The sequence below is a fragment of the Toxotes jaculatrix genome, chromosome 7, assembly GCF_017976425.1.
Source record: "Toxotes jaculatrix isolate fToxJac2 chromosome 7, fToxJac2.pri, whole genome shotgun sequence".
Taxonomy (NCBI): domain Eukaryota; kingdom Metazoa; phylum Chordata; class Actinopteri; family Toxotidae; genus Toxotes; species Toxotes jaculatrix.
The window spans coordinates 24316702-24330618 of record NC_054400.1 but is presented as its reverse complement, the minus strand read 5'-3'; the positions used below and the strand labels follow the sequence as shown (position 1 = coordinate 24330618).

The 13917-nt window shown below is 40.9% G+C and overlaps 2 protein-coding genes across 3 annotated transcripts in view; both read right to left on the bottom strand.

Moving 5' to 3' along the window:
- atp2a2a (ATPase sarcoplasmic/endoplasmic reticulum Ca2+ transporting 2a) overlaps positions 1-12463 on the bottom strand; it is a 36659-nt gene extending 24196 nt beyond the window's left edge. The window contains exons 1-2 of the mRNA XM_041042062.1: positions 12459-12463; positions 9233-9245 (exon numbers count right to left, since the gene is read on the bottom strand). The gene's annotated coding sequence lies outside the window, so the exon portion shown is untranslated. The remainder of the gene's footprint in view (positions 1-9232; positions 9246-12458) is intronic.
- On the bottom strand, positions 212-13731 carry ift81 (intraflagellar transport 81 homolog). Of its 2 annotated transcripts, none has more exons than XM_041042064.1 (18): positions 13314-13731; positions 13058-13161; positions 12763-12943; positions 12562-12651; positions 12013-12078; positions 11604-11714; positions 10514-10598; positions 9858-10021; positions 9664-9759; positions 8898-9044; positions 4896-5045; positions 3758-3886; positions 3089-3178; positions 2126-2212; positions 1921-1992; positions 1568-1653; positions 1274-1319; positions 212-1064 (listed from the first exon to the last, which is right to left on the bottom strand). In XM_041042064.1, exons 1-18 carry the CDS (start codon positions 13455-13457, stop codon positions 882-884), a joined length of 2031 nt encoding a protein of 676 aa, XP_040897998.1. In that variant the 5' UTR covers positions 13458-13731; the 3' UTR covers positions 212-881. The 2 variants fall into 2 exon arrangements, with proteins under 2 accessions (XP_040897998.1, XP_040897999.1); XM_041042065.1 differs by having other exon boundaries at positions 212-1061.
- Positions 13732-13917: the final 186 nt, after the last annotated feature.

The following is a 13917-nucleotide window of genomic DNA, read 5'->3' as shown; positions in this document are numbered from 1 at the left end:
TCATTATAGCAAGTAAAATGTATTCTGTCCCACATGTAGTTTAAAATTGACTTACACATAAATTATATTTACTAATAATATTTTATAATACTCCAGTTTAAGTTTTTATGGATGTCCAGTTGACTGTTATTTGAAGGACAGTTTCATTTTGGATTATAATGAAACATGAGTCAAAATGAATATATAACACTTTTAATAGATATACACAGACAGCAAAAATATCTAACCATAAATATCAAGGGTTATTCTGAAATAAGTATCTATTACAGAAAAATAATGATATGATATAAAATAGAGACAAGCAGAATAATATGACTAGTTCATCTGCACTGTCCAAAGCAACGGTGGTCCCAGGGAATTCCAAAATTGGCAAGACACTCTGTCCAAGGTCATGGTTGTCGTTGCCAAAAATAGTTGACCACGGCCACATCCCAAGTGCACCACTTTGTATGCTGTTATCTTTGCACACTTTGATTGAAATCATAGGAGTCTCCACTGGGCCACAGAAAGTGAAAACCCTTGTCCCGCAACACCTCCTGATACATGTGTTTTTTAAGTTGTGGATTCACATCTTATACCATGTCATCACTAGGAGTTACTGATTACACAAGATAAACTATCAGGCCAAACTCAAAGGCAGTGTGTAACAGACCAGATGAAGGGAAAAATGAACCCTGTGAACACAATGAAACAAAGCTTGTGCCTGTTATTTGACTGTACTATAGTATCCAATAACAGTTATTTATTTATTTAACCTTTATTTAACCAGGTATTAACAGTTAACATTTAGAGGGAGGGTGGTGAACATTAACCCTAACCCTAACTCTGAGTTAGTGAATGTACTGTAGGTGACCTGTAGCTGATTCTGCCTAGACATATCCTCACAACACCAGCCTATCCTCTCCTCCCTCCTGGATGACCTGACCAATAGATGCCTGGCTCTGAGCTCGGATGAAGCACTGCTTCTTGCACTCCATCAGCTGCTCCAGGTCCTGCCACATCTTCATCTGCTCCATGTTGTCGCTGTGGCTCTCCCTCACCATCTTCTGTTTCTCACGTAACTTCTGGAGTCCACAAAGGAATTTGATTAGAAAGTTGAGAGAAGAAAAAAGTGGCTTTTGTTTGTACAATATGAGTCTGGTCACTGTTCAGAGCCTGACTGATTGTAAAAGGACAAACTGCAAACATGCACTTGACAGAATAAAAGGAATATTTGTATATAAGTATTGACCCAGGGCATCTGTAGGTCAACTCTTGGACACACTTTTCTCACCTTCCCAAGTAACTCCTGTTCAGAAATGTTCTTCATGTACACCTCCCTACAAAAGAAGCAGGAGAATATTATTCAAATGCAAACCATCACCATCTCGCATGTTGATCTCCCCCAGAGTTTTTAAATAAAGGTGTGGTGTAGCAGCATATCTTGATATCACAAGGTGTGGTAATGAGTTTCTGACAACTCCCTCGGCTGTAAGCACGAATAAAGTGGCAGCAGCCTCACTGACTGTGCTGTAATAAGAGCTTCTCATCTTGCAAGCAGCTGGCTGACCTGGCTCAGCATGCTCACCTGGTGGCCTTCTTCCTCTCTTGCGGATCAGAGGACACGTAAGCCTTCATCTCTTCGGCCGCCCGCTGTATTTGCATCTCAATGATCTGTGGAGGACAGAGACGGAGAAACTGGGTTTATTGTCACAGTGGGTGTTTGGGGGCAGGTCATTTGCACAATCATGTGACATTTTATCCACTCCTGCAGCAGCCCTGTGGGAAGCAAGTCACTATTCATAGTTTGGAGTATCAATTCTGATTTGACCATATTTGGCTTGTAAAATAGTGATGATGATGGCTGATATACCCCCCTGAGGCTAATAGCACCGATGTTTTTGTTTCTGCTTTCAGCAACTATCCTTTTAAGATACATGCCTCTGACAGGGTGTTAATATAATGATACTGGTTTTCCTCCTGTGCCGTCTCCTCTCTCAGTGCTTTCACCTCCTGAAAAAACATGAGAACACAGACACGTCACGACAAATACATAAAATATCATACACAGATACACTGGATAAACATGTATAAGTATATTTAAATTGTCGACTACATTCAGTCTATTGCAGGATAATAACTATACCTGCTCCAGTTTAGATCTGTTGCTCTCCAGACCAACAGCACAACTTTCATATTGCACCTTCTTTTCCTCATATTCTTGGCTTAGCTCCTGTTAAGGTCAGAACCCAGACAGTCATACACAGGAACCGAGAGACAAATGAATTCATGTACTGTATGCTGAATGAGAATTGAGACAAATACATAGAATACACATGTTGAGCACTCTTGTGCACTGTTTCACATCAACATAATATCACAGCTGGCATTCGAGCAGTTTAACTTACAACAGTCTTTTACAAAGTCTATTTATGTCTTCCTGTTGCAGCTCTTCATTAGCAGACATTACCCAGTAAGATGGAAGAGTGATTCTGGGAACACGTGTAGGAAAATTTAATCCTCTGCTTTAGCTCAGCGATGTGGGGGGGCTTTCCCATCCTGCATTTTATTTATGGACTATGTAAATTATTCTTAATGGACCCAGTCCAACATAACACATACAATACACAATACAAGTTCACTCTTAGTGGCTTTCAGACACAGTGAAGATCCCACCATTTGTTTGTTTTTTTTAGAATTTATAGTTTATCATGTTTTTCTCATATGAAAATGCAAATGTTTTTGCTTTGGCTTTGGGGGAGAATGTGTGAGTGTGCTGTGAAATGTGAGAGCTGGATTTTGCACTGGCTTGCATCCTGTACACTGGAGGCACAATGGCATTTTGGAGTATAAATGAATAATATCCACTTCATATCAGATTAGTGATCCAGAGACTGTGATCCAGAGACCCATAAGAATGGAGTGAAAAGTATCAGCTTCTTGATGGGACTGCTTTTTATTCCTGAACAGTGTGTGAAAGGGGGAACAATAATGTTTTGTCATGCCTTTATTTAAATGCATCCATTTAAATAGGTGGAATTTTCTTTACAAATACTAATTGATGTGGTGTGACGATTCTTTGAAGTGTTGTAATGCAGGCAGCGCTCACCTGAGACTGCTGTCTCAGTGACCTCAGTTCCTTTATGATTGGAGCCAGACCTGACTTCTTCTTCTCTATCATGGAGTTTAATTTCATCACCTGAAAAAACCAACATAAATCTTACTATAATCACAATATAAATTGAGAGGAAACAGAATTTAATGCATCTTGATTCTGAAGAGAAAACAGCAGGTAATGTGATTATCAAACAGAGAGTTGCAACCTGACACATCTCTGACAAACCCTGTAAAATAACTAAAGTGTCTATAGCCAGGGTAAATCTGCCATGTTAGTGCTTTACCATAGGCCATAACAATGGTTATATGACAGTATTTAGTAACAGTTTATACTGCATTTCCAGGTTCCACTGTAAAGGTCTACTTTCATATTAGAGCCAGGGACGTCTGACTCCATCATTAGGAGTAGTCTGCAGTTTGCCAAATGTACTTGCTGCCAAACTGATCAACAAACTCACTACAGCTTGGAGCACGGCCTAATAAGTGGCAACTGCTTCAACTGCTTATATAATGATACAGAAAAAAACTGTTGTGAATTCCACTGGTCTTTTACTGCCCTGAATGAAATTATCATTTGCAGTTAATCAGCAATTATCAATTTTACATTAACTACAAAGACGGATTTGTGGGGATTTTACCCAAGGCCCCACGGTATAGTCACCATTTCAGACATTTCCTCCAGTGTGCGGCCCTTCTTTTCGTCTAGCTCACTGCTGATGGCAGACACTCTCTCCAGTTCCTCCTGAGTGTCACTGTACCCAGAGATTCCCTTCTCAGCTTCCACGGTTTGCTTAAAAACACGACAGAGACACGTGGTAACTCATCCAGACAATGAAAAAAATTCAACAATGAAATCAAATCACATAGGCTACACATTCTTGGGAGGAGCCACTCCGAAAGTCTACATCAATACGAAGAATCAGTAAGTGTGCTGTCAATATGAGTGCATTCTTTTGTGAATATTATTTTAATGTATAATTGTGCTTCACATGAAGCTAAGGTAACTCCTGAAAACACAAAGCTTATATACCTGTATAGGTAACACACCACATAAAGAGAGGAATAGATACATCGCCTGGTAGATATGTGACCAGGAGGAAAACTTCCATTGCTTTAACAAATTATAGTGTGGGATGCAGACAGAGGAGGAGCAGCAGATGCAGCCATCAGAAATAGCAGCTCTGCCTACGTCAGACAGCCTATCAACAAGTCAGGTGCTGAGACCGCACAGAGGTGTGAATCCATTTCCAGGAAGCGCCTATCACTTCTCTGTTAGCACAAACTGCGTGAATGGGGGAGATCAAGTGAAAACAGCACATTTGGAATGGGAGTCTGAGCACAGGGACGGGGGTGGAGGGGATATAGTATGAAAGCTACGGGGCAGAGACGGCATTAAAAGCAGTTAGGAGGAGTTCTGTGGCTCAGATACGATATAAAACACTGCATATGATGATTACTGAAGCTTCCTTTAACAAAAACACTCACATGTTCTGGTGCAACATATTGAATTCAGCTGATCAAACATAGCTGCTCACTGGCCAACAAATGATGGCAGGCCTGTGTGACATTCAAACATCAATTGCCAGTGATACAGTAAAAGAAAAATACAAGAAGAAAACTTGTGACTTGTCTCCCTATAGTTATATGTAAGTTCAGTGGACTTTTGCTTGCTTGCTTGTCCTGTAGGACTTCAAAAGGACACAAAAAGACTTAATATAAAGGGAACAAGTAGATCCCACTCCTTTCTTTGTTTAGCCTGCTTGTCTCAGAGGAAAGTCGGAAAATGGGCGAAGAGTTACCAGTTTCTGTTGAACGGTCTCGTGTCTCTGCTTGAGAATCTCCTCCGTCCGTTGCAGGACTCCATACTCTGCTTTCAGCTCAGCAATTTCCTGCCGTCTCTTCTTGTACACGGTTCCTTTGCTCCGCAGTTTCACCACCAAACGTTTCAGCTTTGAACAACAATGAAGCAGAATTCAGCATTACCTTCAAATGAAACAAACACATTCTTCATCATAAGAGTTCATATAGCAAACTGGTTAGTGAACAGTAGCTTATTTACACATTGAGCTGTTACGGAGCAACATAAGCATTCATTTGGAGCCATGTTTCTGGCCAGCTGACAAATGTGAGTCCAATATTCCTTTTAGGTCTGGTCTTCTTCTTTCTTTAGTCTCCACCAAGTCCTGAGGAAATATCCTGCCCTTTAGCTGCTAAGTGTTTCACTATGTTCACCAGCTAGTCACTAACTTTGTCAATCTGACAGTTGATGCTGGACAGGAAATGTAAAGTGGGTTTCTGGAACTTCTTTCCCTGAAAAGCACTGCTTGCTGTGCCTGGAAACAATGCTAAAGAGAGCAGTGAGACTGGACCAAAAATAGTAAAGTTGCCGGCTGTAAAATCAAAACAACATGCTGAAAGATGATAAAGTTCTTTGTAAAGCAGAGTCGGGTGAGAATTATCTGTAAGTTCATCACAAGCAATTTCTTTTCCATACACACAGTCATTTGACACTTTTTCAATATAAAAATATAAATCAAAAATAATCAACTATTTTTACATTACTAGAGGTTTATATTTGACAACATGGTGTCCAGCACAGCTGAGATACTATGAAAGGCCACAGGAGAAGACAATGGGTTGAGCCAGGGGAGGGAAGGGATTAGAAAACAGCAGTGACTGCGGCAAAGGGGCCTGGGGGCCATGCCATGATCTGAAACAGTCACTCGATCCTTTCAGGTTCACAGCCAGCTATGTACGGCAAACAGCTTCATCTGGCAGAATAACTGCTTTAAGTGGATGTTCAGTCACTCCCTGCCCCGTCTGTCTGCTGGGACACAATGAAACTCCTCCACAATGAAGAGCAGCTATAAATGAACATGGACACGGGAGAACAGCCCCAGAAATCACAGAATGTGCTTCACATCCTTTGGGGATCCATGAAGCTCAATGTGTGTGTGTGTGTGTGTGTGTGAGTGAGTGTGGGTGGGAGTGTGCGTGAGTGTGTGTACATTTATTCTTTGTGTATTTTGAGACATCAAGGGCAGACATGGCTGAGAGAGGAATTAGCGCAGCAGAATAATACTGCATAGTGTTCCCAACATTGTGTCCCCAAAACAACTGCTGTCAAAGTGGACAGCAGCTCTGTCATAAAACACTTGTCTCAGACATTCAGTGCAAGTCAACAGAAACATGAATGGTGCAGCACATATTCCATATAACTGCATGTGAGAAATACAGTACGAGAGCACCCCTTAAAAAAATAAAAATTTAGCCAATTAAAGTGAAGATCTCCACAGTAAAAAAAGAAAAAGAAAAAGAAAACATATTTTACTCATATTCGTGATGGTCTCTTGTCTGAAGTAAGGCTAAATTTAACCAGCGTGATGGGGCTGGTGGACAAAGTGGTTTTATGTTACTGGCCAACCAATGACGAGCAGATGTAGTCATCCCTCTCAGAGAGACCCTGCAGTTGGTAGGTGGCATGTGATGACACATAACCAGCAGAATGGAAAATACCTCTGATAAGGTGATCATCTCCACCGTGGCTGATAGCCCAAAACTACGGAGGAGTCTGATAAGCTGTGTTTGACAAAACATTCTCATTAACCTCATTCATGTACAGTCTCAAGGGCCCCCGTGGTCTCTGCAAACAGCTCTCTCTCATCATTTCAGTCAGACTTAAAGGTATGTCAGTCATTCACTAAGTAATTGTAATACAATGATATAATTAATGCAGAACGAAGACAGTAGCTGAAATACACATGAGCTTCTGTCTTATATGAGTGGTATTCCCACTATATATGTATTTTTTCCAAATTACAAACACCACCTCATGATATTTCTTCCTGGAACATAGAAGATGTTGCTCCTTCTCCCTACTTGCTCAGATGATTGATTTCTATTCTTTAACTGAAAAGAATGAACATGTTGGAAATAACTTTTCCACTGACATTTCACTCCCTCTGTAATTTGCCAGAATCAATGAAAACATTAGTTTTGTTTCTGCTGCAAGAACACCACCCTTTCATTTTTGTCCCATTACATCTCTAACAAAGTCTGTTGTTGATGTACAAAAACATAAAATTCAGAGCTTGTGCATCTAATGCGCATCGGTATTGCTGTTTAAAGGAACAGTTTGGCATTTGGGGAAATTCAATTCACTTTCTTGCCAAGATTCAGAAGTGGAGATCAATATCACTTTCAAGTCTCAATATAAGACTTGGAACCAGCTCATTAGCTTAGCTTAGCATAAAGACTGAAAACAGAGGGAAACAGCTAGCCTGGCACTGTCCAAAGCTAACAAAATCTGCCAGAATATGCTTATGTGTCCCCGTCGACCCTCCCCTCGCCCCACTTACCACCCACATGTGCAGTGCGTACATATCCTATCGCCTCCAAGTCCTCAATAAGCACAGTTCATGCGCTATGTGACTACTATATTAACTAAAATAATTAATGTCTTAAAACTACATTTCACACAGGGACCCTTGGGTGGTGCAAAATATGGGATAAATTTGCAGTTAATAGAATTAACAAACTCAGTTGACACATAGTGAATCAGAGACTTTTAGGGCCCACTTTGGGGACCATTTGGTTGTCCAGCCTAGCATCAGTCTTTTCTAACTCTGTCTGACTCTTTGCGAGAAAGAATCTAATCCTTGAAAGTCATTATATTATCATCTCAAAGTAATGTGGCATCAGTTAACTAATGCTAAAATTATACTTTTAGTGTCGTAGATGTTCAAAGTGTTTTCTTCTCAGCCCTATAGGAAATTCGCTTTTTCTTTTCACCCCTGACGTGCTGGTCAGAGGTCAGGGTCAGCATTCGGACAATGCTCCCTGGAACAACACTCACGTGCACCTTCCACAGGGATTGACAGCAGCACCAAAGAACACAGGGCACAGGAAAGGAGAAAGCTGCTGTAATTTCACACATGCTGTGGCTCCAGCTCTCACCTCATGGAGATCAATGTGCGTCAAACACCAGGCTATAAAAATTCTAATCCACAAAGTACACACGGTCACAGCACAACCTCCATCTATCAGCATCCCTCTGCTAACACAGAACTGTTTATAGATGACGCTTTATCTGTAGGCTTAATGTATGCAGAGGCAAATGAAGAAGTGATAGCCCAAGGGCTTCTGACTTATGTGCAACTATATTGTCAGGTTTTTTTTCCCTCCTGGTGAGTAGTTCAGTCTGCTTTGTCAACGTGACGGCTCAGAGTAGACCATGCCATGTGTCTGAAAGGGGGAGTACATCCTCGTCATGGGATATAAATAAAGAGTCTGTTTAATGTGTCCAGCTGGCTTGAATTAGGAGATTTATTACAGTAAAGATTAGGGGGAAAGGCCAACTTTCAGGCACTTTGTCCAGTACAGTTCCTTGTTCTGGATATTCTCTGTTGTGTTCTATTTATGGCTCTGTATGGGAATGTGAGGGAGAGTAGGGAAAAGGGATAAGTAACATTAGACAGTGAGCCCGTCTGTGTTTGGATAAGAACAGAAATAGCCTCTTGTGTTTTCTGTGGTTTGAAGATCTCCTCATGTGCACTTAGATAAAGCTGGAGTTTCTGTATGTGATGTTACCTCACACATGAAGATGATAAGGGTGCAGAAAATGTTTCTTTTTTTAGCCACAGGCAGTGAGATTCTCATCAGAAATAAAGTTAGACATCCTGTGTGTGTGTGTGTGTGACACACTCAAACGACATGAGCATGGCTCTGAAGAAATTCTGAGTTGGCTGATATGTAGTGACTGTGTTATTGTGTGACTGTAAGAAGCACTTCCAACGGTGTACCTCATCACCCCGGACGATCTCTTCCCCTTCTGAGGCTTGTGCATGGCTGGTCCTCTGTCTCAGCTCCTTCTCTGCTGCGGCCAGCTCCTCCCTCGCTTCCTGAAGCTCCTGTGCCTTTGACTCCTTCCTGCGAATGACGATGGAGGCCTGCAAGAGTCATGTTACATTACATTTACATGACAGAAGGGTTTCTGCTGAGTGCCTTTAACCCATGGGAGGCTGAATGCAACTGAGCTATGGGAGTTTTATTAAAGCAAGAAATGGGTAAGAAACAGCAGCCTGTAAACAAAAGACACTTGGATTGCCTTATGTCCCAACCATCATCTCCATTACACAAGAACACACATCCTGACAGCACAGGGAGTTCATCCTCAAAAATGATAACAAAAGTTAGAAAAATAAAACAATTTTTGATTGTATTTCATTTCCTCGCTGAATATGCAAATAAACATATACATCACTTCTGTTTGCAAAGACTAAATGCATTGTTGTGTTTAATTTTTGAGTAGGAGGTTCTTCAGTGAGGCCCAGGACGTATTTGTGTACACGCTGCTAAAAGAATGTGGCCATCAGACCAGCTCTGGATGTGGTCTCAAAGAGGGTATGTTGAAGGATACATGCAAAGCATCTTTTAGTTAGTGAAAACTCCACTAGGCACCTTTAACATCACACAACATCACAGTCAGCACCCACAGGCTCCACTTCACACAAGACTAAATTTAACCAAAATGTGAAAGACATCAAAGAAATTCAATAAATTCAACACCTGTTGCCTGTAAAGGGTCACTTTGTCATCCATGGGGTCATTTCTCATCATCCTCTTCTCAATCAGCTGGTTTATCTGGGAATCAACTTCTTTGATCTGTTAAAGTGTAAATTAAAGATCACTCAGAGACAAACACGTCAGAATTCTGCAACATATGAAGGTATACAGACATCACACCACATTCTGCTCCTGACCTTGTCCTCCAGCTCCTGGAGGTCGGCCTGGCACATGGCAGGCTCTGATGCTACCTTCTGAAGGCACTGCACCGTACGCCTCATACCCTCCAGCTCTTTGGGGAGTTTCTCAGAGACCATGTAGGAGTTGAACTTGATCTCCTCTTCGAGCCTCTTCATTAAGCCTGAAAGAGTCAGAGCTTTAAATCAAGAGTTTGGAGCTTATGCTTATAAATGTAAAGCCACTGAAAATAGAAAATACTAACGTCTTGTGTAAAATGTACTTATAGTGAAATAGTTGCTTATTAATTTAACTGTTGAACGGCAGGTACTTATACTGAACAACAGTGGTACTTATTTGGACACACACATGCAGTAATAGTGATAAGTGATAATTGTGTAGCTCCACCTCAGTCTGCATTGCACAGGTCATTTTAGAAACTGCAAATGTGTAAATCTCTTCTCTGGCCAAAGAGACCAATAACATATGAGAACAAAAGGAGTCAATTTCAACATCAGATAAGCTGTATTATGGCACTTCAAAGATCAGTATAATTAGAGGGTCTCAACAGAGGAAAGCCTATTAGCTGAGAGACCCCCCCTAAAGCTCTGCCGTGTCCTTGAACTTCCCGTCGAGCTCTGTCCTGCAGAGGCAGCAGCAGGACACGGGTACTCACTCTCTGGATTGGCATCTGCTGCTGCCTGTTGCAAATCCTTCAACTGCTGCTGTGACCTCTGCAGTCTCTGCTCTGCCTGGAACAGCTGCACAGACAAAAATGATTACTAGTACAGGTAATGTGGGAAAATGTACAACATTAAACATCAGAGCCGCAGCTAACTAGGACTATTTTCACTACTGATCATTTTCTGGATTAATACACTGATCCAGTGTCAGAGAATAGTGAACCATCATATTTAACCAAGGTGAAGGGTGACATCTTCAAATTGCCTGTTTTGTCTCAAACGTATTCAATTTTCTATCACAGATGACTAAGAAAACCAGAAAATTCAAGAATTTCTTTGGCCATTTTGGCTTAAATGCCAAAGGAAAACTTGAATTTATCACTTCTGACTCTCTTTTAGCTTAGCTGACCATCAAAATCGTTGCCAATCAATTTTCTGACAACTGACTAATTGACTAATCAAATGTATTATTGTATTTGAAAGCTGTCCATTCTCACAAGCTGGTACTTCTTAAAAAGGTTTATATCATTTTGATTCTGTAATTATTTCAAACTTCTCTATTGTTGATTACTGTTTCAAATTGGGCTCATTATCAGTTTAACTGATACAATCATTAATCTATTAAATGCCATAAAATAGTGAAAACCCACAGATACTCAGTTTTCAATTCTATAAAGCAGAGAAAAGCAATAAATCCTCTCATCTGTGAGGCTAAAACTAGAGCATATTTGACATCTTTCAATATTTGTGCTTGAAAAATCTTTTAAATTATTAATCAATTATCAAAACAGTTAATGATTCATTTTCTATCGACTAATCAATTTATTGACAAATTGTTTCGGCCCTGATGTCAAACATGAAACAAGGGCTGACAGATCTTTCAGTGTGAGGTGCTGAAAACGCTTTGGGCATAATGGTAAGCCTACAGACTGAGAAAAAACAAGCAGCTACAACATCATTTTTCTTTTCAGTCCTCCAAAGCGCAGCAGGCTACATATTGTTTGGCTGGTCTATGATGTCCCTGTAAAATATATCAAGCAGAGCAAATATGATGATAAACCACAATTAATCACAAGCATTTACTTGGTTCTTCTGTTCTTGCTTCTGCTGAGTCAGTGACTCCTCTCTCTCCTTCTCCACTCGAAGCTGTCTGGCCTGTTCCAGCATCCGTTGATGGTTGGACACTGACTCCACCTAGTGGATCGACAAGTTAATGTGACAATGTCCAACTGAAGGTTATTACATGGTCGGCAGAAATAACCAAGCACCTCGAGCAGAGTCAGGTTTCACCTTTTGGCATGGCCTGTAAGTAAAAACCATTAAATCAACAGCTCATTACTTCACAGCCTTGTTAAGACAGCCTTGCAGCTTGTCAGGTCTATTAGAGGAGCTGATAATATATGTCTGGGGTCATGTTTTCATCCCTCAGTAAATCCTAAAGACTTCCAAGCATTGCAAGAGCGAGGGGACCTCCCAGAACGATCTGACTTACCCTCTTCTTCAGCCTCTCGACACGTTTGATTAGTTGGTCTTTCTCTTCCTCCATCACACTAATGTCCTGTTATCAAAGAAAAGATGGATAATTTCAGAGCACTGTATCAGCTAAGAAGGTGAGTTTTTAAATGTCATAGAAACATTAGTTACAACTGACTTTTGATTTGTTTTCAATTAAACCATTAATTGTTTTGTCCATAAAATGTCCAGAAAAGGGTTTTTATGCCCTTCACAATTTCTCAAAGTCCAAGTTGACACATTCAAATCACTAGTTTGTCTGACCAATAGTCCAAAACCCAAAGATATTAGTTGAACATCCGAGGAGACAAAGAAAAGCAGCAAATACAAATAATACAAATATACATTTGTGAAGCTGGAACCAGTCATTTTTATGCATCTTTTTAAAAAAAAAATCAAATTAGTCGCAATTAATTTTGTGACAACTGACCTCCAGTGTCAATGTGTGCCAATTTTAGACTGAGAAAGCTGCACATGAATAACTTCAAACAAACATAGATTGTAAAAGGTTATTGATGGTTTTGTTTACCCTTCTGATTTCTGCTGTGGAGAAGCCTGAAGTCCTCAGCTGTTCACACTCCTTGTGATATGTCTTAAATCCTTCTACCAGCTCTTCATACTGTGAACACACAGCATTAATGTGTAGCCTCTTTTGCCCTTCAGGTAATTAGCAATTAAAAAAAAAAAAGCAACAGGGAAATGACACAGTGACTGTAATATACTGAAATACCTGGTGATAGGTTTCACTGATGACATCATCCTGCAGAAACTCAGCAGGCACCTCCAGTTTGGCTAGAAAGCGAGCCAGGTAGGCCCTCTTCTTCAGTTCAGGGACCCTCTGTAGCAGCCAGTGGAGGATGGGGTGGACCACAGGCTTACTGCCAGTCACCAGACCCTGTCTGAAGGTGCTCCTGCAAGAGGTGAGAAGAAGCAGAGCATGTAATGAAAATATAACACTACAAATAACAGGTGCTTCACTAAATGAAGTGGGGGCATTTTAACTGAAAGTGGCTGTAGTCACTTACACATCCGAGAGGTTGCCAGGAGGCCTGTATTTCAGCATCCCCAGCAGAGCACACATCCTCTTCACAGTCTGCTCAGGCATCTCTTCACGTATATCCATAGCTTGCTATAAACAAGAACAGCAGTAAACGGCGTTACCTATCACCCGTTAATTCATGAATACCACATTTGAACAGACATCACACACCAGCACTGACACAGCTACAGTAACTGAAGCCTGTAGTTTAATGTGTTGAAATTTTAGTTTTAGTTGTTCACCTTTGGGTCAATCTCAGCCAGAACATCATTTAAAATCTGCAGCAGCTGCATCGGCTCAAGAGAGTCAAACGTGATGAGGTTAAAGTTTTTCTTGAATGGCTCTCTGTTGAGTTGTTCGACGATGTATTTCAGCTGCTCACTCATCTTGAGAATTTTGAAACTTGCTTCCTCAAATGGCTTTTCGTCCTCCCTTTTTTGCTGGATTAACCCGCTAACGGTAAGTTAGCTTTCTGTCGTCGACCAACTTAGTTTGCCAGCCCGTAAAGAATCTCTCTAAAGACCAGTCCACCTGACTTGATGGTAACGTCGGTAAACGACCATTTATAAATCGTAAAGATACATTTGTAAGTATTTGTTTCGTCGTTTTATCAATCTTTAGCTAGCTATCTGTAAGACAGGTACGTAGCGGTTGTTACTAACAGCCCCATGGAAACCGTAAAGGCGTCGCGGATTGGTTGCTAACCGGAAGTGTCTTGGACGGTCCGTCAAGAGAGCTTTACTGCGCCAAATGTGCGCAAGTTGCCTCGTAGCTCCACGGACAGTTGAGTATAAAATCATTGAAAACATAGCTTCATGTTCTTTATGGTCGAAATGATTCAAATAA

Excerpts from the sequence above, each read along its gene's own strand:
- ift81 (XM_041042064.1), bottom strand. The coding sequence starts at position 13,457 with ATGAGTGAGCAGCTGAAATACATCGTCGAACAACTCAACAGAGAGCCA. Across the intron at positions 10,599-11,603 it reads AGCAAGAACAGAAGAACCAA|CTGTTCCAGGCAGAGCAGAG; the intron begins GTAAATGCTTGT and ends TTGTCTGTGCAG. Across the intron at positions 1,654-1,920 it reads ATATTAACACCCTGTCAGAG|ATCATTGAGATGCAAATACA; the intron begins GCATGTATCTTA and ends TGTCCTCCACAG.